Source organism: Neodiprion fabricii, chromosome 5, assembly GCF_021155785.1.
Source record: "Neodiprion fabricii isolate iyNeoFabr1 chromosome 5, iyNeoFabr1.1, whole genome shotgun sequence".
Classification (NCBI taxonomy): Eukaryota; Metazoa; Arthropoda; class Insecta; order Hymenoptera; family Diprionidae; genus Neodiprion; species Neodiprion fabricii.
The window spans coordinates 18,236,772-18,260,936 of NC_060243.1; the positions used below are offsets into that span (position 1 = coordinate 18,236,772).

The window sequence follows — 24,165 nt, forward strand, 5'->3', positions numbered from 1 at the left end:
ATATGTTAGAAGGAAATTTGATGTTTTCCACTTTTTATTCACTGAGATAAAAGAGTTTTAACTCTGAACTCTGTAAGAGATTTACTAGGATGAAAAAATTGAGACATTGAAAATTGGGATTTTCGAGAATTGTCTAAGAAACGTTGAAGAAATTACATTTTAATACATTAAAGGTTAGACATGACGCGCAAATATGATTATTATGGAACATCTGTTTTACCATATTTATACAAAATTATCTTCATTCAACTTGAACGTAACTTTTTGTGAAATATTTTGACCGGCTCAAAAACATTAGAACATCTTACAAACAAGAATGTTGAATACATTGTTATAGTATTCATTTCCTGAATCCTTCCCTACGCAGGACCAAACGGTGGGCTTTGTAGCGGCGAAGCGCCGTGTTTGAAATCAAGAAATCAGTATGTATATTAACGTAGATGAAAATAGTTATGGTTTGTTGTTCGGGCTTTTGAAAATGCCAAAAAAATGCGAAAGATATGATGATTTGTTAAAAATCGTCGCTTTTTACAGCAAAAATCTCTCCGTATTTAGGTGTGATCAAAAAATGGCGAGTTTAATCGTATCGTGCGTAATCATAAGAGGAACGAACGTGTGTGCAAATTTTGAAGTTACTCCATCCATCCGTGTTGAATCAGGAGGTCCACTACATGGGAAAATACAGTATATAGATAAACGTGTGTATAATTTACGCGTTTAAAGTTTTAACCTCGGTTTTGACGCTGATCTGATGTCAGATGAAATGAAAATTTCTTTTACTCTCAACCGGCGATTCCTTAGGCGTATAGAAGGCCTTTTGCTGCATACGCAGCTTCCCAACAGGTTGATCTTTCTAGCCTTCAACTCGATTCAACTGAAGCGCACACCAGTGCGTTGTTTCACTGGAGTACTGATAAATTTTTCAATTTTTGGAAATTCGGAATGAGCTTTTGGTCAAAATATTCTTGAGAGATATAGCCATGATATTATGAAGAAGAAAATCTATTTGTGAAAGGTTTCGACCGAATGTAACCCCGTATCACCCCGGCGTTACAGTTATGACCGTTGCCTCCAAGGCTCTTAGCCTATTAAACACTCGGTACATCCCACATTCATATTCTCACTTTCATAGTCATACACGCTTGCACTTACATTCATTCTTCACGCCACGCTTCATAACTAATGAACATTACAGAAACTTTGTTCCTCGGTGGGGAGCTTTGCGATATATTATTTTGCCTATAGCCCAGGGCCAATTGCGACATGTCGAATGTCATACAGCAGAACTCGTTCACCTGGCATCAGTCGATGCTCGTCTGTTCCCGGATGTGTGATTTGTGCTTCAGCGGGGAAAACGACAAAAGTTATTTCGTTGAAAAAAGAATATCAGCACGGTTAATTTTTCGTGTATGTATATTTGATATAACTGCGATTTATAGTAATTCTCACAAAGTGAATACATGGATATTAGTAGTATAATCATCCGAAACTGAAAATGAGCTCATAAATCTCAAAGTTCAATTATTTTGAATCTTCTAATAAGAAGGCATTCTCGCAACCTGTTGATCTGAGCTTGTACTATTCGGAGTTGCACCAATTCATGTCCATCGTAACTATAGACATCCGATGTCGAAATTTAGCGCCTACTTTCAGCCCTACGTAGGCTCCTACGTAGGGTAGTCGTGACTTTAGGTTTGACTTTAATTATGACTTTCAAGATCATTTCATGGTCAAGTGGATTTCATCAAAAGGAACATCCTGTTTTTGACCCCAGAAAGGAAAAGCGTGGAAAATTCTATGCTCGGAAATTACATTGGGCACGAAAAATTCTAACATCTTAAGGTCGTATCAAAGTTGAACGCTAGGCTTAGACTAAGGAAATGAATTTTTCGAAAATGCGTTCACCAGAGCACAGTGATACTCATAAAAGTTGTAGAGATCAGTGAGAAGCAGTAAGCGGTGAAGATGGCCTTGACGAAGGTCAAAAGTCACGGTCATATCAAGTTGAAAATCTTATACGGAAAACACCTTAAACCACTTAAACGGAACCATTCTGGTCATTCATTCTTCGACTATTTCAACTTACGAAAAGTATATTTGTGCATGATTGGAAAGTGAGGGTTTTCACAAGATCCTTGACCCCCTAATGTTTCCTTCCAAGTTCTGGAAGCACAGTGTTCAGTCAAACACCTCGTTGCTCTTCACTAATTGGAAGATAGTTTCGTTTTATGGATTGAGGAAGATTATTGTTTTGGTCGACAAAGACTCCAGAAGAGCCCGACTCCTCTCGTTGGCTTCTCGATGCTCCACAAAGACAATATGGATAAATTGTTACTTCTTTAATAATTTAAATCCTCAAATACAGTACAGTATGTACCTCAGAATGAGAATCTGACAACTCCATCAGATTTTTAACGTTGATCTTTCGCAAGGACATTGTTGTTGAATTATCGGAAATCTTCCACAACTTCGGCTACAATGCTACAATGAATACAATTTCCCTCAAAATTACAACGTGACAATTACATCAGTTTACTTGGTGTTCTAGTCACAAACAGTGGTATCTATATGTAGTTACGGTCTCGTTACCAACCAATACGTCGAGTCATTTTAACTAATTCTCCGACTGGTACACTCGTTCTTCTTCCTTATTCTGCCACATGTCTCGCAATTACCAACGCCTGAGACGCTATAGGAATGACATATCTTTTGTTGAAAATTCATCTGTTTCATTGACTAAAGTGTACTTTGTAGTGCAAAGTGTAATTTCACTGCGTATCGTTCCTCCTTGGTAATAATCAAATAGCACATATGGATGAACAAAAAGATGTCAGTCAACATAATCATCACTTATAAACGACCACGACTGGAATTTTTCTGTTTGGTAACCTCATATAAACTCGGAGCACCGAAACTTCAGTAGCGATGAAACACTTTTTACAGTATATATAATAGTAATTCAGTGACGTTAATTTTTTGAAACCATCGTTAAGCATTATTCCAAGATTCTCTGCAATACATGCATAATTTCCCAGTGTGTGTGAAAAAATAAACTATTTCTCGGTGAGTAGACTTTTCGAATCCTTATCTGCCTTTCTGCATATTAGAAACTATCGAGTGTGCTCAACATTTCAGGAAGAACAGTTCGAAGGATTCGAACGAAATTTTAGATAATAAAAAATCGAGTAGTCGATTGCAATATTTAGCCACATTCGGTTAAACAATTATGGCGGTCACTTCGTGTTTGAAAAAAATTTATAATACGCATGTTGTGACTAAATAAAATATTTGAAAATGTTGACCCTAGAACTCACGACGCTATTTTTCTACCCTCAAACGCATGACTGGGCTCCGAACGCACCCCAGGTTTTCTTGATCATAAAGTCGGTCCTATGCTGATTAACAGACTTTTTCATACATGGTTTTCTTCTTTTTTTTTGCACGTATCTACAAAACAGTTTACTATTATTATTCCCACTATACGGCAACCATGATGACTTTCACAGTATTCGCCAAAGTTGTTCTTGACTTATGGGATATTCTTGTAAAACTCGAAATACTTGATCTCACAGTCTGCGGACAATTGTTCGTTCCAATTATAAAAGACGTTACGTCGCCGTTACAAGCAAGTCGGTTGAATTTCATGTAATATGGGACGAAATATGTGAAATCAATAGTGCTGAGAAGAGTAAGTTACCGTGTGTATATCATAAGTGATGAATTTTCGAGATTACGTATATTTTTTTGTTGATCGGTTCGCGAAATTGAATGAGTGATTTGAATTTTGAATGGTTAATTATTTGCTTAGAAATTTTTACGGATACTATTAACATATTTTGAACAATTTCAGATCACATATTCTACCACTTTTCTCAACATTTCAGTATCAATTATATTTAAAAAATTTGCATTACAGTTCAGTTTTAGAGAGTAACGAATCGCTACAAATTCTGGACGGGCAAAACAAGAAGTACTCGAAATTAGTGATTTACGAATCAGAAATGCCAGTGAGGATGGAAAAAAAATCGTTGCCAAAGTAATATTGATTTTGAAATTTTTTCACTTATCAAGCTGGAAGGAATAGTTGGTACAATCGGAAGCTAGTGTTATACGTAAGGAGAAAAAAAATATTATGGACGTCAGGGAGCGGAAAGAACGCAGGCGACGGAAAAATATTGAAGAATCGTCCAATTTTTTGAGTGCACTGTTTTTTGGGTAAAGTACTACACGTATAATTTACGATGATTATTCCATTTTCATCACTAATGACGTTCCATCAGTCATGAATAATCCCCAAAAAAATGACAATAAACGACATGAGTTGCTTTAGTTCCGAAAAATTATTTCGATTTAGAATCGAAAAATATTTTCGCAATATATCTGCAGTAAGAATTTCATTTGTCCGCCGAAATTGATTATAAAAACAATGAAAAAATAAAAAATGGCGTAATTATGGAATAGATAAGCATAAACAAAATAAATAGAATATCTCGTTATACCAAAAACCCCGTTATTGAAATTTTCGTTTTTTATATGAAATTTTGCGACTGAAGCCGAAACTTTTAATACTTTGTTAAAGATAGTTTGAGCCTTTGTTTAGAAGTTACAGAGTTTTAAGAACGGGTAAACATTTTCCATTTTTTATGAATGAATTCTTCAGACTGGTGAAGTGTAGTAACTGTATTAAAAAATCTACGGTTTCTAATATACGTTTTCAATCATTTTAATCCAAAGCAAAAAGGTTACAATATATTAATGACGCGCTTATCAAAATGCGTTGAAACCAACAACTGTCTGAATGTGATAGTTGTTTGATTATTGGGTCACGAAAATCTTCAACTCTACAAAACTGAGAAAACAATGATAACGCCAGAAGAGCTGCAGCAATGGACTTCTCAATCTAAAAATTTACCCTGCATTAAAGCACTGTATTTCGACACGAGTGCGTATAACAGAGAACATTATGACATCACGCAAATTTGACTAGCTATGTCTTTATTAATAAACATTTAATTGAAAAGAGTAAAAATACGTGTCAATTGTTTTTCGTCATTCTATCTGACGGACCTAATGGAATTTATCGAAATTTTTCATTCAACGACCTAATTATAGATAAGATATAATGAACATGAAGAAAATTTTTGACCTTAACGTAGGATTTTGTTTTCTTGTGTCGCAATTTGAGTCGAAGCATTTATTGTATGATTTACAACAAACACGAAAATCACGAGTTTCACCGGTTGAAATGTAAATGGACTGAAAGTATTGCGAGTTGTGCTCATTTTTGCTTGTTCAACATATTTGCATACAGATGGACACGACAGATTTTCTGGAAGGGAGCAAAGCATGATTTACAGACCACAGATTTGTACGATCCCTTGAAATCCGATGAATCTGAACAACTTGGCAATCGTCTCGAAAGGTAATTCCGTGTTCGAAATATTGCACTGAAAAATTTAACGCAAGAACAGCTGGTTTTATATCATCGGACTTATATCTTTCAGCAATTGTGTAATAATAAATTATGGAGTACGTTTGAAATTGAAAAAATCTCGTCGACAATATCCGCCTGAAATTTCTTCAACTATCTCAAATAGCTTCCAAATTTAAAATGTTTCCAACAGTTATTGATACGAGTATTGCTATCAGTGAAATCGCAAATAATTTGGAACATTTGTGGCTTCTTAATATTTTATCAAAAGTTATTGAGGACGATCATAATTGGGCTAAAATTCGTGAAGCTGAAAGATGTCTACTTTCCTGAAAAAAAATATGTCTGTCTATTTATGAAATCAGAGAGTGGATCAAGGAATTGGCTAGATCTGAGGCGAAGAGGACCCTGAATAAAGATGGCGAAAAGAAGCGAGCGAGGCAGCCGAGCCTTGGACGGGCGCTAACGCGAGTGATCTGGCTGCCTTACATGATTCTAGGGCTGTTTATTTTCTTCCGCTTCGCGTTTCTACACGTCGCGGGACCGATTCTCCAGGGGTGGATCATCGAGTACTTCGATGAGGTCGGATGCGGCATCTCACGAACCAAAGGTCTCATTTACGCCGGACTTTTAGTTCTCGTGATATTCCTCGACATCCTCATCATGCATCACACTGATCTCCGCACACAGCAAATCGGGATGCGCGTCAGGGTTGCCTGCTGTTCTCTGATTTACAGAAAGGTAATCAGTTGCGTGAATCGATTGGAAAATATAAAAAAATTCTGACACACGATTAAAAAGATTCTTGAGACGTATAACGTCTTTGCATATTTGTAACGAAAATTCTGTTGAAAATACGCAAATTTGACAGAAATAATTTTCTTCTTTTCGTTCCATTAAGTGTGGGCGCGAAATTACCGAATCGCGATTTTTTTCCAAAACATCACTCAGCGATGCAAAATTAATAGTATTGTTAGATAATCGGTACAAAAATATTTTATCTCCCATTTGGAATTATGTAAAGCCTGATGAAAATTGTAAACTAATTACAAAAGAATTCAGAAAAATTCGCCAATTTTCGAATCTGACGGATTTGCAAAATTTGCAAAAAAAAATATACAGCTGCTGTAATCAACTCTGATTACGACCCATTGAATGAACAAAATCGTATCTTATTGGTTTGCAGAAAAAACTCTTTTGAAATACAAAATTTGTATTCGGAACAAACGAAACATCAGTCTGCCAATAAATACATAATTCAGTGAAATTTTGGTTTTTTGACCTTTTGCACACGTTTATGAAGAGTTGAATATTTCAGATTGTTTTACCAAATTTACTGAGTATAAAATGAACAATTCTACATGCAAGTGAGAAGTAATGCGTTATAAGTACCAAATACATTTAAATCCTTGCGTTTTCAGGTTTTACGTCTTGATCAAAATGCGGCCCACAACACAGCAGCTGGCAAAGTTGCAAATTTAATAAGCAACGACGTGGCTCGATTTGACAGCATTTTTATATTCCTTCATCATTTTTGGATCATGCCAATACAGGTAATATTACTAAGTAATAGACTATTTCATTCGGGTAGGTTGTGATTTTTGACATAATCTCTACAATTCCCAAAGTCGAAATTTTCTTGATTCCACGAATTGAATAATCCTGTTGTGTTTAGTAATTATCAAATACTGCCAGTGAAAGATCTGTCGATAAAACCACAGCAACGGAAATAAATGAGAATGGTTAAGATTTTTGAGTAGATTATAGTAAATACACGCTCATAAACAAATTGCAACAGCCAATAAAGTCCGAGCCGGAAATACGTACAATCGTGTTTGAAGTGTTGCAATTTTTCGGGTAAAATGTCAGTATCTTCACTCAAAACACAAGTGATGAAATATATCACTTCAATGAAATTAGAGTTCAATCAATGATGACCTGACATAAGAATCGTCTCCACCGACTCAGCCACATTTTTTTTTATCTTCTCGGATGTATTTCCGAATTGGTTATATAGTAGTACTACTTAAGGGTACTCTCTTTGATTTTTTCAGATTTTTTAACTTAGCGTTTCGGAAATGATCTTTTTCTTAAGCCCATATGACATGGGAGATTAAAGTCGAACAAACAAAATTCCAGCATTGTTAAATTATTTCTTTCCATGAACTACTTAATGCGATATATTGGCATGGCATAAAAAGTATAACATATATTGCATTAAATAGTTCATGGGGAAAAATAACTTATTTACGTTGAAAATTTTTTTGCCCCACTGCAATCTTCCATGACATACGGATTTAGAAAGAAAAATCATTTCCAAAGCGAATAAGTAAATTTACAGAAAAAATTTACAGAGAGTGTTTACAATGTTTTCGTGAACTTTAGCTGGCGATATCTGGATACGTGATGTGGCTATCAATTGGCGTCGCCACGTTTATAGCAATCGGAGCCACGATGGCCCAGACGTTGCTTCTGCAAGGGTATTTCAGCCATGTCGGTGGAAAGTTGAGGGCTAAAATCGCCAGGAAAACAGATGAGAGGGTGCAACTGATGACCGAATTGATTTCTGGAATACAGGTGATCTTACAGGCAGATCCGTATTATTGGCAATTTTTGATTCTCTGACCAAAAGATTCAACTTCCATATCATACTTGAAGTGGGATACGATGCACAGCAAGTTTCATTTGTCGAAATTTTCAATTTGCTTTTTTAAATAAGTAACTGTCTTGCCTAAGAAATAACGAAAAAACAAATGGGGCTCGTGTACTTTACTCGAAATTCAAAATTAATATGACGATTTCCTGCGGTCCGGCAAGCTGTAATATTTTTGTTCCTTCTTTATGGTCACATTTTGGTTTCAAAATTTGACGGTTTATCAATAGGTATCGGGAACCCTGTGATAATATTGGAATTTATACATATTTTTTTAAATGCTTCTTGAGATCTCTAAAGTCACTGAATTTTATTGAAATCGGTTGGGATCCTAGACTCATGAATCGAAAGCAGGCCAAATCTCCCGAATTAATTTGATATTTCTGTAAGTATAAACCCCGTAAAATTCTAAAACTCACCAGAATATTTGAAAATCGTCTGATATCGGTCATCGTAATTATACACATGAAATGGCTCGTAATATTCCTGAAACCTGCGTGTAATTTAAGTTGTATTTCAGCGTTCGGTGCATGTATTTCATTTCAAGCAAAATACAAGTCTAGTGCAATAATAAGTACAATTATTTTTCATCCCAAAAGGTATAACCAACTAAGTTGGAATTTTTTTAATTACGTTGCAGGTGGTAAAAATGTATTCCTGGGAAAAACCATTCAACAAAATAGTATCCAAAGTCAGAGATTTGGAGCTGAAAGTTATAAGCTACGCTTCGTATTTGAAAGGATTCAATTTTAGCATAATATTGCTGTCGGGAAAAATCACCCTCTACTTCGCGTTGACAAGTTTTGTCCTCATCGGAAATACGATCACAGCGGAAACGGCTTTCGTTAGCGTTGGTCTGATAAACGCGCTGAGAATATCATGCGCAGTTTACTTTCCCCTGGCGCTCATCCTTGCCGGTGAAGCCGCTGTGTCCTTGGACAGATTAACAGTCAGTAATTCTATAATCGTATTACATCAACCAGGGAGATCTGTTTAGGCTTTCGTATATCTATTCGCATTTTGCGAGACAAGCGAATCCATTAAACCTTGATTCCGAGGACAAAGATATCGGCTTCATAAGCTCACCAGACAAATTTGATGAAATCTGGTTTTACCACGATATACAGATGGGGTATTCCACGAAGTAGTGATCAAGATCGGAAATTGACATCTCCCATTCAATCCGATTCATTTTTCTTTTTGTACAAGTTTTTGTGACGTACGCAAGGATAATGTTACTTCTATCTCGTAGCGATGAAATTCGGTTAACTCGCTGCCTCACTCGGGGTTCGCGTTCAGACTGAACGTTTAGCTCAGCGCCGCCCGAGCAGCCTGGCTCGACGCGCGTACTCGCCGCCGCGCATGCGTAGCACGGATAGTCGCGATCTGCTACCCCCAAGCACGAGTACGGTACAGTAGCGCTTCGCTCGCAAAGGCGGCCAACCGCATGACCCCACGCCTGGCTCGTCCTTTTGTTGTACACTTGGGGACCGCGGGGATAATGACTTGTTGGATTGACACGTATTCTAAGGTTAGATTCGACGGTCATGGCTTATGTTATGTTTATTGAGATTGAGTTTGATTCACACTCGGCCGACTGTGGCGCTGTGGGTTTCTCTGTGTTGCCAACATAACTAGCCGTCTCAGATTCATTGTCGCCAAGTGTACGTGTACGGCTCTCTGGCCGGCGTTTCCGCACGAAGATGCCGAGACCACTTTACCACCTCGCAGACTTATCCTTTGTAGTCTCCTGCGGACTATTGATCCGCTTGGTATTTCTAAACCCGCTCGTCCGTACCAACGAGCTCACGGGTTGGTGGGTGTTGAAGAAAACGTCGTATTCTGTTGGCGACATATGCCAATGCATAGATAGAAATCAACAGCTACAACTAGTCCTTTTTGACCTATAATTTCGTAATTGGCCGTTGACACAGACCACTATTGCCACATGTTATTATTAAGTTATAATCCGATGTTTAACGCGATCTCAACCAGAGACTGTGTAAAAAATTAAGAATTGTACACAATGACACTACAGTTTGGATGAGCATTACTTCAAACCATATGTAATAACAGAGAGATATGGAACGGCGAGGGGGTAAACGACCGCTACAGATCAGCTAGAGATTTGTAAAGGGACAGAATGTATTGAATCGAAGTACGCAGATCTCACGCACGCTACAACGAGTGGTCAACATGACAATATAGTCCAAAGTTCACAAAATCCCCGTGAGAGCAAGCGAGATGAGAATATGAAGAAGAAGCCAAAACCAGATCAGTATTAGTCGAATCTCGGAAGGAATAACACGTGAGTCTCGTTGAAAGTAGCTCGTTATGTGTGCGAGAGTGATACAGTGAACTGTGTGAACATGGGGCTATCAACTCGACGAATCGAGGCTCATAATGATCGATTTGATTATTAAATGGCATTGGGATTGTGTTTCGATTATACTTGTGATCGAGTAATTAGATGCGAGAGCAGAACTGGGTAAAGCCGGTTGGGGACTCTCGCGCTGGCCTTCCCGGGGCCTCATGGGTGAGGTTTTGACCCGGGGTGGTTGACACGTTGGGAAACCAACATGGTTATTACAGTCCACGGATCACGAACACTTGAAAATAAGTAACAAGTTCACACAAGATTGGTGTAGCCGCGTGGGGTGGCCTTGTCGGGGTAGCTGAGCTACCCTGGGGTGGTTTCCGTGTCGGGTAGCCGGCAACGGCTTGCAGCCCCCGGTTAAAATAGTACAGGTACTGACCGATGATTTCGGGTGAGATGGTACCTGTACACGTCGTCCTGAGGCCTACTCCGGTTCTGCTCGCGACGAGACCCGTGTCGAACGGATAACTGTTAGAAAGTCTCCCAAGTTGACACAAGCGTTGAATAATTACTGATTGAATGAATGTAAAGCCTGTCCAATAAACCGTGAGGTACAGTTTCATATCTGGTGGCCATGTTATTGATCCTTACATCGACCCCGAACCCACTATTATTGTTTTGAGTCTCTCGAAAAGGGTGAATGTTGAGACCTATAGCTAGTACTCGAGGAAATTTGGGTATTTGTAGTACCCGGCTGTGAGAACTGTAACTAACAGTATTCTGTAATCCATTTTTCTCAATTTCCTCACGCGTGCGACTTACTCGCCAAAGCTCGAGTAACGTAACCGGGGTTCATTGGGTGGACAAATTCCTTACCATAAGCCGACGACTCTTACGAACTCAATTTTTTTTTCTATGATACAATGAAAGGGACAGTTATACTGAGTTAGATAGCTTAATGTTCAATAACAGGAAGTGGGTTGCGTAGAAAATAAACAATCAATTTTATTTTGGAGTACAAATCAAATTGCCAGATTGTCTGTTGCCGACAGTACTGATCATCAAACAATGCTTTAATTTTTTCAAATTTTTTTTCAATCTCGTGTGTGAGGATGAGTATTGTCTTTTTGAGACCCCCCATTTTTTGAAGGCCGAAAAATTTCAGATAATTCTAGAAAAATATGATAACATTTTTGAGCCATATTCAAGAATAGATATGTCAGTACAGCAAAAGTTGGATTTCGAAAATAACGAATATTTCAAAAATTACTCCTGGAATGCATTTGTCGTATGTAAATGAACAAGAAAGTTCCATGTAACATGGGTTGGAAAAAATATGTTCATGGAGCTTGATTCGAAAAAAGTGTAATTACCGAGGTCCTCGCTAGATATTTAGACGCCGCGTTAGAAAGCTTTCTTTAGCAATAACGTTCGGTGCGCTAACTAACGAAGACCTCGGTAGTCATATTTTTTTCTAGTTAAACTCTGTGAATATATATTTTTTCGAACCATGTTATTAGGAACTTCCTTGATTATTTCCATATGAAAAATGCGATCAGAAAGTAAGTTTTTAAATTTTCGTTATTTTTGCAATCAAATTGCCGCGATAATCTCCGTCTCTGAATAGGGCTCAAAAATGCAGTGATATTTATCTAGAATTTTTTTTATTTTTTTCGGATTACACAAATTGGGCGCTCTCGCAATAGCAAATGTCTGAGACGGGAAAATATTTGCCAATCGGGGCTTTGTTTTTTGACCAGTACTTGTGGGCAAAATAATTGAGATTCAATCGAAAACAACGATTTCCGAACGTGACCGATACTTTGTGGAATAATGCACCAGATATAATAATCGAAATCCGTTGTGGAAATATCATCTCTAAATTTAACCAATAGCCATCAAACTACGTTTAGCTAATTATTTCAATACAGCTGAACTGAGATTACAACAAGTTTCCTTAAATTTTGTTTTAAAACATCCATTCGTTATACTTTGAATCGTGGAGGTAGAACCAAACTTCAGAAATCTCGTAGTCGTTCACGTAACAGTCTAATTGTAAGAATAAACGTGCTTTAGTTTTTGAAGTTCAAAGACCAATTTTACCTTGGTTAGACTTAACCCCTTGACAACTGCAAATCGATGATCTTGATTGAACAGGAGTTCTTACTTCTGGACGAAGTTAAATGCGTGGAAAAAGCTCAACTTGCCTGCACCGAAAACGGGCCCGGTGATGTGGATAGATTGGAAATACTTGAACACGGAGTTGGAATACGGATGGACACGGTCGCGGCGAATTGGATTTTCGGCAACCTTCCTCCAACGCTGTCCGAGGTTTCTCTGGAAGTGAAAAACCGATGTTCGTGCGCGCTTGTCGGACCGGTTGGATCGGGCAAGTCGTCACTGCTGCATCTGATTCTGGGAGAGCTGACCGTTGGCGCTGGGAAGCTGTCGTTTTTCACGGGGAAAGAAAGTGAAGCCGAAATAACCAGTCGGGATATTCGCGTCTCTTACGCCAGTCAAGACCCCTGGCTTTTCTCCGCTTCAATACGCGACAACATTCTGTTCGGTCTGCCGTATGAGAAGAAGCGGTACCAAGAGGTGCGTTTTCTGTTATTATTATGCAATTCGAAGGAATTTCAGAAATACGGAATTCTGCAGAATGTAACCGAATAACAAGCTGCTTATCTGGCTGACACTAATTGGACAGCTAGCGAACTTGACGCTTGAATGCACATTTTGAGTTCAGAATACATTATGTGACACCTTTTTTTCTGCAAGCTTAACATTCAATGACTTGGAGTCTACTGAAGCGATCGAATCCAAAATCTCATCCGCTCTCAGCTTAGAAGGCCCGCGTTTATTGAGACCAAAATCATGAAAATCCGTTGATCCGTTCTCGAGACATCATGATAGAAATATTTTTTTTATTTTGTTTAGCAAAAACATTGAAAACCACCGGGCTTATCAGCCTTAGAATCTGATCGTTTCACAGTTCAGAAGTGACGAGTTGATTGAAACCAGAATTATCAAAATTCATTGATGTGTTCGCAAAGTGTCGGAAAATTGTATTTTCAATTTGGTTTTCGAAAAATTCAGGAAACAGGAAAATACAGAAAATCAAAATAGTTTTTAGCGAAAAAAGCCGCGTTGATCGAAACCGAGATCATTAAAATTCGTTGATTCGTACTCGAGATATCATGATTTGGATTTATTTTTTCTAGAATTTTAACGAAGTTTTCCATTTAATTTTTGGTGTGAAAGACGAACAAAGAAGTAAAGGCGCTTCTTGGTAATTTTCAGGATTTATCAGTAAAAGAACTTGCAATTGTTTACTTCTTTGCCCGAAGATTTTACCATCTCGATTTTGCGCAAATTAAAGGCACTTCTTGCTTCTTACTCTGTAACGGCAAGCATCATTTCGACTGATTTTCATTTGGAAAATATTGATTTGATTTAAATTTTTAACTGAAAAACTAGCTTTCACCCACTTTCAAGACTGAGAACGTCCATCAATTACGAGTGTTTGTAGATGAATCTAGATTTCATTCGCCTTTTGAGATAGAAAAGGTACTTTTGTTTTTTTCTAGTCAGTTTTTCAAACCAAAAAGTCACTTAACCACACCGCTGTAAATGTAAATTTCAAAATCTTAGATTTTTTTCTTCATTTACTTCCAACTTTCCATGAAATCAGAATCATATACCATCCTATCAAAAACCTAAAAATTTCCTCATCTTTGAAAATTCTACTCGAAGACCTTTGTGCAACTGAATTAAGCTGAAACTTGAAATTTCAATCCGTTTGAATGATTCTGTTAATCAGGATAAATAACTTCCATATACAGGTGACCGAAGCCTGCGCCCTGCTCAAAGATTTTGACCAACTGTCACAAGGGGATCTGAGTCTTGTCGGCGAGAGGGGAGCTTCTTTGTCAGGAGGTCAGAGGGCTCGAGTGAACTTGGCAAGAGCCGTTTACAGGGACGCCGATCTTTACTTACTCGACGATCCTCTCAGCGCTGTGGATTCTCGAGTTGGTCGTCACCTTTTCGAGAAGTGCATCAATGGTTTCCTAAAGTCGAAAACACGGATCATAGTTACTCATCAGTTTCAATATCTCGAACAAGTCGACACTGTTATTTTCGTTAATCGCGTAAGCTCGAGAAATGCTTTGTAATGTGCAATATGATCAAGGAATTCATCATCGAGTCACTTGAAATCAAGTCGTTGAATTGTCACAGACACTATACGTTTTCTGGATTCCCAACTACAAAATCATATGTTCTTTTCCAAGTTCGTCGTGAAGTGACCACGAATTCTTAGAGTCTCCGGGTCGAACGTACATTTCGTAACAGAATACATAACCCTGTCCGTCTTAATTATTACCTACATGTGGCATCTGAATTACACTTACTGCCTATTTCAGGGTACCGTTGAATGCCAAGGAACGTTCCAGGAGTTGAGTGCCTCAAACTTCCGGAATTTGATTTTCGAGAATTGTGAAACATCCGACGATGCCGAGTCCACGGAAAAAGTGGACGCAGACGCGACAGAATTTGAGGTACTTTTGTACACATGACGAATTTCAACTTCGCAAATATTGGTATTGACATGAAAATTTTAGAGAACATCTGAAATTAATTGAAAAATCAATTGTGTTTTCAGACAAAGGACGTAGTTCCAGGTAACGATGAACAACAACTAAAACACACCGAGAGTATGCAGGAATTGGAAAACATAGACGATGAGGAAATGGCAACGGGATCAATATCAAGCGAAGTATACCGGGGCTATTTTTTTGCCGGTGGCAATCTATGCTCACTGGCGATCGTCGTTCTGGCCTTCGTAGCCGGACAAGTGGCGGCCAGTGGATGTGACTATTGGATGACGTATTGGACCAACCAGGAAACTCTCAAATCCACGTTGCAATCTAACAAATCCGTCGTCGGTGACATGGATTACAATAATTCCGTATCGCAGTGGGTCGATGAACGCGGATTGCTGCGACAAAATGTGGGAATTTGGGTCTATACCGCTTGCATCGCCGGATGCACCATCACCGTCGTACTGAGCAACATACTGTTCGTCAGGATCAGCATGAACGCAAGTCGCAATATACACAATGCCATGTTCTCGAACATTTTGGAAGCAACAATGAGGTTCTTCAACACTAATCCATCTGGTAGGTTTTCAATATCAGATAGCATGTTTGTGAAAATAAATTCCTTCCACCAGTTTCGGGTAGGGCAACTACTCTGACTCTTAATGATAGTTTTTGGTATAGGGTCTTGCGTTAATACATTCAAGAAATTTTTATTCAGGTAGAATCCTGAACCGATTTTCAAAGGACGTAGGTGCAATGGATGAGATGCTACCAAGGGCGTTAATGGAGATGTTTCAAAAATTTACCATCGCGACTGGATCGCTGGTAATGGTATTCATTGTCAACAACTGGATGATCATTCCGACAGTCGTTGCAGGGGGTGTATTCTATTTCATGACAATTCTCTACATCAAAACTGCGCAGAGTCTTCAGAGACTAGAGGGCATCAGTAAGTGATAATTGAGGAACCAGTATATCGCGAAAACTGCAGACTCGGGAGTTACCTCCGTTACTATTCCCTGAATAACCTTGCTTGCAGACGCGGAAGTTACTCCTTCGCTGCATTGCAGACCCAGGATTTTAATCCGTTGCTGCTCTCTGGCTAAATGATTTGATTCTTATCAATTTTTTTATGTATGTTTCTCTTTATACGTAACCGTTGATTCGAATGGTTTGAATAAGTCTTCGAGATGCGTTGCGAACCTCGTAACCTTTTCCTTTTCACTTCTAACACATTTACCTCTTCCATTCTTCACGGGTGGGACCATAAGTTGCGGGGTTTTCAATTTCTCGGTGGTTCTCCATAGCGAGTAGTCGTTAGCTTTGGTGGCAGTCAGATTCCCAAGGAATTCCTGGATCGCATCATTTCTCTGATTGTTAATCAGTTGTTTCAGATCCTTTGCTGCGTTGGTAATATATTTTTGTGCGATGCTAGTCTTGTTTGCTGCTATTGCTTGCGCACTTTTCGTTTATCTGCTATTTTTCGTTTGATTATGATTAGGCATTTTTCTTGGATGTGCAGCGTGTTTCGATCTGGGGTTGTATACCAGGCCGCTGTTTAGAGGGCATTTGTGAACTGCTCTACTGCATTTTCCACAGTCTTTTCTGTTTTGAGGGGAATTCTCATGTGGATTGTTTCGTTCAATTTTTTTCTGAACGCATCCCAGTCAGTTTACTTGCTGCAGAATGTCGGTTGTTTTTGTCTGTGACTAATTTTTGTGCATACTGTTACGAGGACTGGTGAGTGATACGACAACAGGTCCGCTGTTGTGCTGATTACACACTGTTTGGTGTTAATGCCTTTGATGATGGAAGAGTCGATGAAGTCAGGGATCTTCTTGGGGTCGGTCGGCCAGTACATAGGTTGCCTGGCTTACAAGCATTGCAGGTGATTACTTGCCATTGCTGCCATAAGTCTTTTCCTTCTATTGTTGCGATCCTTGAACTCCACTGAAGGTGCTTGTCACTGTAGTCACCACTTACGATGAATCTGTTTCCTAGCGTGGTGAATAAATGCTCGAAGTGTTGTTTTTTGTTATTGAAATTGGGTGAACAATATACTGCAGAGATTGTCATGCCCCCTAAATAGCCTTTGATAGTTACGGTTGTGGCTTGTAGGTGATTTTGTTGGTATTTATCTCGATCGAAATTTTTAATGCTTTACCTGATAATAATAGCTGTTTCTCTGTGTGCTGTTCCGTCCGGGTGTTTAGTACTATAGATGCAGTAGCAAGGCATTTTCATGTATTTTTTTTTCGTGAAGCGCGTCTCCGAAATGAGTATTACCTCAATTTTATGGATCCGTAGAGATAGTTACAATTCTTGTGCATGTTGGAACAGACCGTTGGCATTCCAAGTGGAGAGTTTGAGGACAACAGCCATTACGCTATCTTGGCGATGACTGTTGTTAGCAGGTTCAGCAAGGTGCTCACCTGCTCCATAAGTGACTTTGTCATGTTTTTCAACTCGATCAACTTGTGGTACTCCAGAAAAAAAATATTTACACTTCATAGTAATCGGTTTTCGCAATATGTTGGTTTCTTCAGTGTACTTCTTTCGACCAAACACTAATGAATCAGATTTGAAAGCCTTCATACTTTGAAATTTTATGAGTATACTGTGAAATGTTGTGCGGTTGACCATTTTAGCGAAGAGCCCCGTTTTCTCGCACGTTAGTTCAACCCTTGATGGACTGGTAACAATACGGAGCAGTGGATCCTCGGTCGAAGAATTGTTGCGAAAAGAGTTCGACCGTCATCAAGACACGCACACTACCGCTTGGTACATGACTATTGCCACAGCGACTGCCTTTGGTTTTGTGCTTGATTTGATGTCATGGCTTTTTATCGCTTGTGTTTGCTTCTCGTTGATTTTAATAAATGATGGTCAGTGTAATGTTAAATTGGTATTATTCTACACTGCAGATAAGTACAGCGATATAATTTGGAACCTCATTGCCACCATTTACAGAAAACACCTCTGGAGGGTTTGCTGGACTTGCTATCTCACAATCAATGATCTTGATTGGTATAATTCAAGAGGGCTTAAGGTACATAACTATCGTAATTTCTCAGATGACTTCGGTCGAACGACTGCTACAGTACACCAATCTACCCAAAGAGGGACCATTCGCTTTCGACAACTCTCCTCCATCGGATTGGCCTTCGATGGGCTCTCTTGACTTCAAGGATGTCTCTATGACATATTCAATCGACAAGCCTCCGGCATTGAAGGTGTGTGCAACATATTTATTTGCTAGTGCTCTCAATTTATAGTCTCCATTGATATACTGAGGGATCAAAGCCTTCGAGAAATTATAAGTATGTCCATTTGGAAATAATGAATCTGAGACGGCTAATTTTTTACATTAGACAGTTCTGTTAGCAACACGGAGACATTTACAGCGCCATAGTCGGCCGAGCGCACATCCTCAAGTGTATTTTATATTTTGATATCCGTTATGAAATTTCAAGAAATTCAAAACGTGTCATCACCTTGATCCTATGATTTTGCGGAATTTTATGAGATTTACAGGACCTCATGGGGCCTTATGGGAATTTACGAGACTTTATATGGCTTCGTAAAATCGGTTTACAAAATTCAGAAGACTTCATGGTAGCCTATAACTAGGATTTCATGAAATTTTGAACTCAGGTGTACACCGAAGTTCAAGTGTAATCAATGCCTCGATTTGAACGACCTGTTCTTCTCTACGTTTCTCATGTTTTTTCTCGTGATACTTTTTCTCTCTCAGGCTAGACTTTAAAACAATACAACCGCAGATGTACCATGAGTTTTTACAGAGTTGACAGTTTTCATGGCCGCATTTCTCTTTCGATCAACCGCAGGGTCTGAACTTGAACATTCGACCCGGCTGGAAAGTGGGAGTTGTGGGAAGAACCGGAGCTGGAAAATCCTCGCTGATTTCCGCGCTGTTTCGTTTGGTCGGAGACGGACTAGATGGGGAAATTTTTCTGGACGGAATAAGCACCAAGACCATTGGGTTGAACGACTTGCGGTCACGGATCTCGATCATTCCCCAGGAGCCAATTCTGTTTTCCGCGAGTCTGCGGTACAATTTGGACCCGTTCGAACAGTATTCGGACGCAGAGCTGTGGAACAGTATTCGGGAAGTGGAACTTGGCGGCGTCATATCTTCCCTCGACTTTTCCGTCGCCGGAGGCGGAGCCAATTTCAGCGTTGGACAACGCCAGCTGATATGCTTGGCCAGAGCCATCCTCAGGAATAATCGGCTGCTCGTGCTCGACGAAGCTACTGCCAATGTTGATCCCAAGTTAGTAAATTCATCATAACATCGATTGTGAAATTGTATTGTCCGCTTATGAATTAATTGAAAAAAACGCCCTCCATTCATCCATGAAAATTACTTCCATTTCTTTTTTCTCGGCTTCTGGGTGAGCTGACTTTGGTTTATACCTCTAATGACACTGCAGAGATGTTGCGGAAACTTATTAAAAAATTGTATGAAAATCGGTTATGGAGTTGTTGAGATTATCGTGTATATAAGTGTGCGTTTAAATTTAATGCAGCGATATTTTTTCGAATGCAGCAGGAGAGATCAGTAACTTGAAACTTTTGTTTCAAGAAGAACCAGACAAATCAGGTGTTTTATGAAACTGCATAGAGAAATTTGCTTTCAATTAGTGTATTTTGATTTCATTGATGAATCGATTTGTTTTAATTCTACAGCACCGATGCCTTGATACAAAGAACCATCAGACGAAGGTTCGTTGATTGCACCGTGTTGACAGTGGCTCATCGGTTGAACACGATAATGGACAGTGATCGAGTTCTGGTCATGGATGGCGGCCGCATCGTGGTGAGTGTATAATTTTCAGTTAGTTGTTGCAAGAATCGATTGCACAAGTAGAGCATCGATGATAAAACGGTACTCATTCTTTACGATGTTATAACAGGAGTTCGACCATCCGCATTTGCTGTTGAAGGATCGCGATGGTTACTTTTCGCAAATGGTTCAACAAACTGGAAAAACGATGGCGGAAGAACTGGCGAAGATTTCTGAAAGTGCATTTCCTGCAACTTCGGAAATCGCAAGCGATGTAACGAACGACGGTAAAAAAATATAATAATTATAAATAATTTTGCGTTTTTGATCTATTCTACGATCAAGGTGCTTGTTTCAAGTGCCGTAATATCATATTTCACTCCCTAGTAGCCTTACCTTCAGATGAAAAAATTTGAGACGACTCGGCGGGAAGTCTTTCTACAGAGTCAATACAGAATCTTCCCGAACAGTGACTTTGTGCCACCTGATAACAAGGATACCAAACTATATATAGATGTATCGATACGACCGTTCACGCTGATTGGTTGGTCCGTCTGTGACGTAGCGCTAGACCCTAAATCGGTGGTACAAACAAAATAACGGCTATAATGTCATTCATTTTTACGGTTTCATACCGTTTTAATCGTATTAAATATTGTTGGAGGCTATTATTTTCGGAAGCAATATCTTTCAATGCTTTTAGGTTAAATTAAACACGATAAGAAGCCATATATGTATATATTACCGAGATTTTTGAAATTTGAACATTTGAAAATTACGTTTATTGATGTATTCATATTCATGTTCATATTTATTAGTGGATGCTTTTGTACTAGAGGTTTACAATTAGTTTATCACATTTATAAAACAGTATTATATCTAATTTTTAATCTTAGATTACCACATCTCCTAGCACCTTCGCGGGTCGCATAAGCCCTTACAGAGCTTGTTCGCGATCTCGATCCTTATAGCTAGCTTAAAACTACGTAAACCCTAACATAAAAGCCTTATTTATTATATTGTGGTCTTTTCTTTATTTCAATAAAAACGGAGAATATCTTTATTAATTTATTAAATATTTGTCTGCAAAAAGTTTATCATGTAATATTTATTTCAGCATATCATGATATTATGCATTAGTGTATGTAGTCATGTATAAGACAATTTGTATAAAAGTTAGGAAGAAAGGATTGAGTAAAAGGATCGACAAATATTGGGTTTCATTATGATTTCAATCCCGCAATATGTAAAACAAGTAAAACATTTACTCCACAATCTATTCAATAATTTTGAGCTGTTTATTACGAATACGCATTCTTATTTCACTCTCACGGTTTGCAACGACGAATTTACGTTTTAACATTTTTTTTCTTTGATCTTGTAGCTTAGGTAATTCATTCGGATAAAAGTTCTCTGTCCGATGGAAGGCTTCACGACAGGTTCTGGTAAGGTTGTCGTGCGCATGACTCTTTTAACTAGTTTTGCCACTACTCCTTTTCCCTTTTGCAGACATGCCGCATCTCCCGATTCACCGTGATGTTTTTTGAACTATTTTTCAAACCTTAGAGCATTTGTAGCCCATTCAGCGGATGGTACTGTCAGATCACCATGTGAGAGACGCTGAGTCCAGTTTGGAAGTGCATAATTGTGGTCTGCCATCCGTACGTAAAAATAATCACCAAGATTGGGATAGGTATCGCGGTATTTTCTTGCCACCCACCCAGCCAAGTAATTGATTGCGTCGTCTGCTGTTTCTCCTTCAAGGTAATTTCTATTACGAAAGCCGTGGTTATTGTCGCTGCTGCTACTAGAAGCAAGTGATGATGTACCGACACCATCAAGGATCTCAAAATCACTTCCAAGAAAACTTCGATTTCCAATTTAGGTTCAGGCACGCTGATCGAAGCTCGTTGAAGAACTTTTGCCACGACGTATTCGTCATGTGCAACATCGACAGTGTTTATATTTCTCTGTACAATACCTGGATTCTTTCCTGTAACAAAATATGTCGGACATACAAACGTGAGTTCAATTTTTATTTCTTCATTCGTCTACATATTTATTTATTTATCCTAGGAGTTGCAAGGTATCTATCTGATTATTTTTTGTTTACTTCAGGTATCAGAGAACACTCACCCAGGACTATCATGCGTATTCTTAATAATGCATTCATTGGGGCAGGATGGTCATCTAATGCACCGCGAGTTCTGAGTTGAGAGAAAAAATTTTCCAAGGAATCTCGATTCAGTTTGCGCGTCAGTATATATGATATATCATAGCGCACTTTTAAATCTTTTCGAAGAGCCTTTAATGAGTTGATCGACATCATTAAACCTTTTTGAAACGTTTGAAGTGGTTTGTTTTCAATACAGCGCATGAAGTGTATGGCTTGAAGCATTCTGTCGAGTATTTCAGTTTGCGCCTCCAGGATCATTCCAAATCCACTTTTTGATGAAAAAACTGGTACTACAGGTCTGTATGAATTAATGACGCCAAACCATGAATTAACTAACTCAATAAAATCTCCAGTATTCATTGCGAGTGCCTTATCGACTGCAGGATGATGATGTTTCAAAGCAGTAGCAGTAGAGTGAGAAAGAAGTTGAGACGCAAGGGATACATCCTGTCGCCGACTGCCGTTACAGGCAATGTGGGCTTCGTTCAATTTATGGCAACCACTAACTTCGTGTCCAGTCAATTTAATCAATGCGGTTACTGGTTCCTTATTCACAATTATGCTGTTTTCTAATACAAAACCTGTTTCCATAAGCCAATTACTCATCAATTTTAGCAAGTGGGGAGCGTCGACGAAGAAGTGCACTTTATTATTCGTGATTGGATGAAGGAACCGCGGTTGTTCGATTGATACATTCAGATCACGCCAGACACCAATGTTTCCACCGCCACAGTGACTTACACAAACAACAACTTCGTAGCCAACAGAGTGCAGCTTTTTTAGTTCAATATTCAAAATTTCTGACGTCATTTTTTGGTCAAAATCCAAGTATATTGGCTGCTTCCACTTTCCTATTAAGCCTCTTGCCATGATAGCTTGCAGTTGGGAATGTGGTCCGACAACTTCATCGTTGAATTTGTCGTATTCGTACCCGTGTGAATTCAATACGTAAGGACTTAGGAAATGAAATACCGCTATGATCATTTATTCACATAAATAATCATCCTTACGTTTCCTTCACTTTCACTTCGTTGAACTGAATTACAACAAACTTTTTTCCTGGGGTCTTTTCACGTCCAGTTTCATCTCCATGAAATTGAAGACATTGTTCAATAGTCCTTGCCTCATCTGCAAAGTTGACAATCCAGGCAGTGGATAATTCAAGATTGATCTCATATAAATGTAGCATCGCTTACTAAAATATCTCAGGGTAAAGGCAGTTGAGATTTCTTCTGTAGTGCAATTGATTGGTTTTTATTTTTTTTTTACCGAGCATAACGTTAAGCTGATTACATGTGAACACGGAGGATAAAACCTGTTTTATTTTTGAGGTTAATTCCTTTTCGAAATGCTTCTTCGATTTCAAATATCGGTTGAGATTTTGTAAACGTTTTATTGTGGACCTTGCAAGACGTTTCTCGGATGTTATTTGCCGTTGCAATTTTTCATTCTCAGTCTCAAGATTTTGAATTTTTTCTCTCAGAACATTAGCCTCGTTATTTTCGTTCGTTGTTTCATCAACTGCGGGTTGTAATGGTACGAGCATGTGTGCTCTCTTCTGATAATTGCTCGTCAGTAGGTTACGATACGGAGAGGGTGCAGCCATAATTTTTGGCTGGGGCGTAACAAGTTTGTAGAAAATTATCTTATTGATATTTTTGTCATAAAACCAATCGTTTTAATTATATTCAAAAATGTGTATGGTTAACCTGGAATCACTGTTGTCACGAGTGCATTTACTCGAATAATATGGCACTAACAAAAGTTTACATTATAACAGAATATTATTTCAACGCAATCCACTGAATATTCTAGTTATAATGGAGTTATCACGATGAAAATTATGTAAAACCGTCAAGAAACATACCTACCGCTATGTAGAAGAATCTACGACGGCCTAACGCTACGTCATCAGTCTATCCCCACCACTGAACTTGACCGTTAACAATGCGCTTATGGGATCTACACATCCTTCTGTAGTTTGATATCCTTGACCTGACACAGACTTGTGCAAGATTTCGAATAATGTAGATTCTAATGTCAGACCCGCAGTCAAATGTGAAAGTGGACGCATCGTGACTGCAGTTTCAGCCTGTAGACAGATTTACCTCAAAATGCTACCAGGGCTATTGCCGTACTTCTGCGCAATTTCAATCCGCTGACGCTTGAGCAATTTTTCATAC

General features: G+C 38.7%; 1 protein-coding gene across 10 annotated transcripts; it reads left to right on the forward strand.

Moving 5' to 3' along the window:
- Positions 1-1,295: 1,295 nt before the first annotated feature.
- On the forward strand, positions 1,296-20,952 carry LOC124182603 (ATP-binding cassette subfamily C member 4-like). Of its 10 annotated transcripts, none has more exons than XM_046570091.1 (18): positions 1,296-1,407; positions 4,072-4,215; positions 5,312-5,422; positions 5,797-6,172; positions 6,853-6,984; positions 7,817-8,008; positions 8,725-9,033; positions 12,559-12,999; positions 14,244-14,549; positions 14,823-14,957; positions 15,062-15,578; positions 15,718-15,948; positions 17,648-17,884; positions 17,970-18,232; positions 18,848-19,293; positions 19,710-19,839; positions 19,937-20,093; positions 20,194-20,952. In XM_046570091.1, exons 2-18 carry the CDS (start codon positions 4,133-4,135, stop codon positions 20,220-20,222), a joined length of 4,095 nt encoding a protein of 1,364 aa, XP_046426047.1. In that variant the 5' UTR covers positions 1,296-1,407; positions 4,072-4,132; the 3' UTR covers positions 20,223-20,952. The 10 variants fall into 10 exon arrangements, with proteins under 10 accessions (XP_046426047.1, XP_046426045.1, XP_046426042.1 ...); XM_046570089.1 differs by having other exon boundaries at positions 1,322-1,407; positions 3,917-4,215; XM_046570086.1 differs by lacking the exon at positions 1,296-1,407 and adding an exon at positions 2,857-3,063 and having other exon boundaries at positions 3,917-4,215.
- The last annotated feature ends 3,213 nt before the right edge of the window (positions 20,953-24,165 follow it).

What these genes read in the sequence shown, in the direction of transcription:
- LOC124182603 (XM_046570091.1), top strand. Translation starts at nt 4,133, where the DNA reads ATGGACGTCAGGGAGCGGAAAGAACGCAGGCGACGGAAAAATATTGAA. An exon ending in AATTGATTTCTGGAATACAG is followed by an intron (nt 8,009 to 8,724) that starts GTGATCTTACAG and finishes ATTACGTTGCAG; the next exon opens with GTGGTAAAAATGTATTCCTG. An exon ending in CAGACGCGACAGAATTTGAG is followed by an intron (nt 14,958 to 15,061) that starts GTACTTTTGTAC and finishes TTGTGTTTTCAG; the next exon opens with ACAAAGGACGTAGTTCCAGG.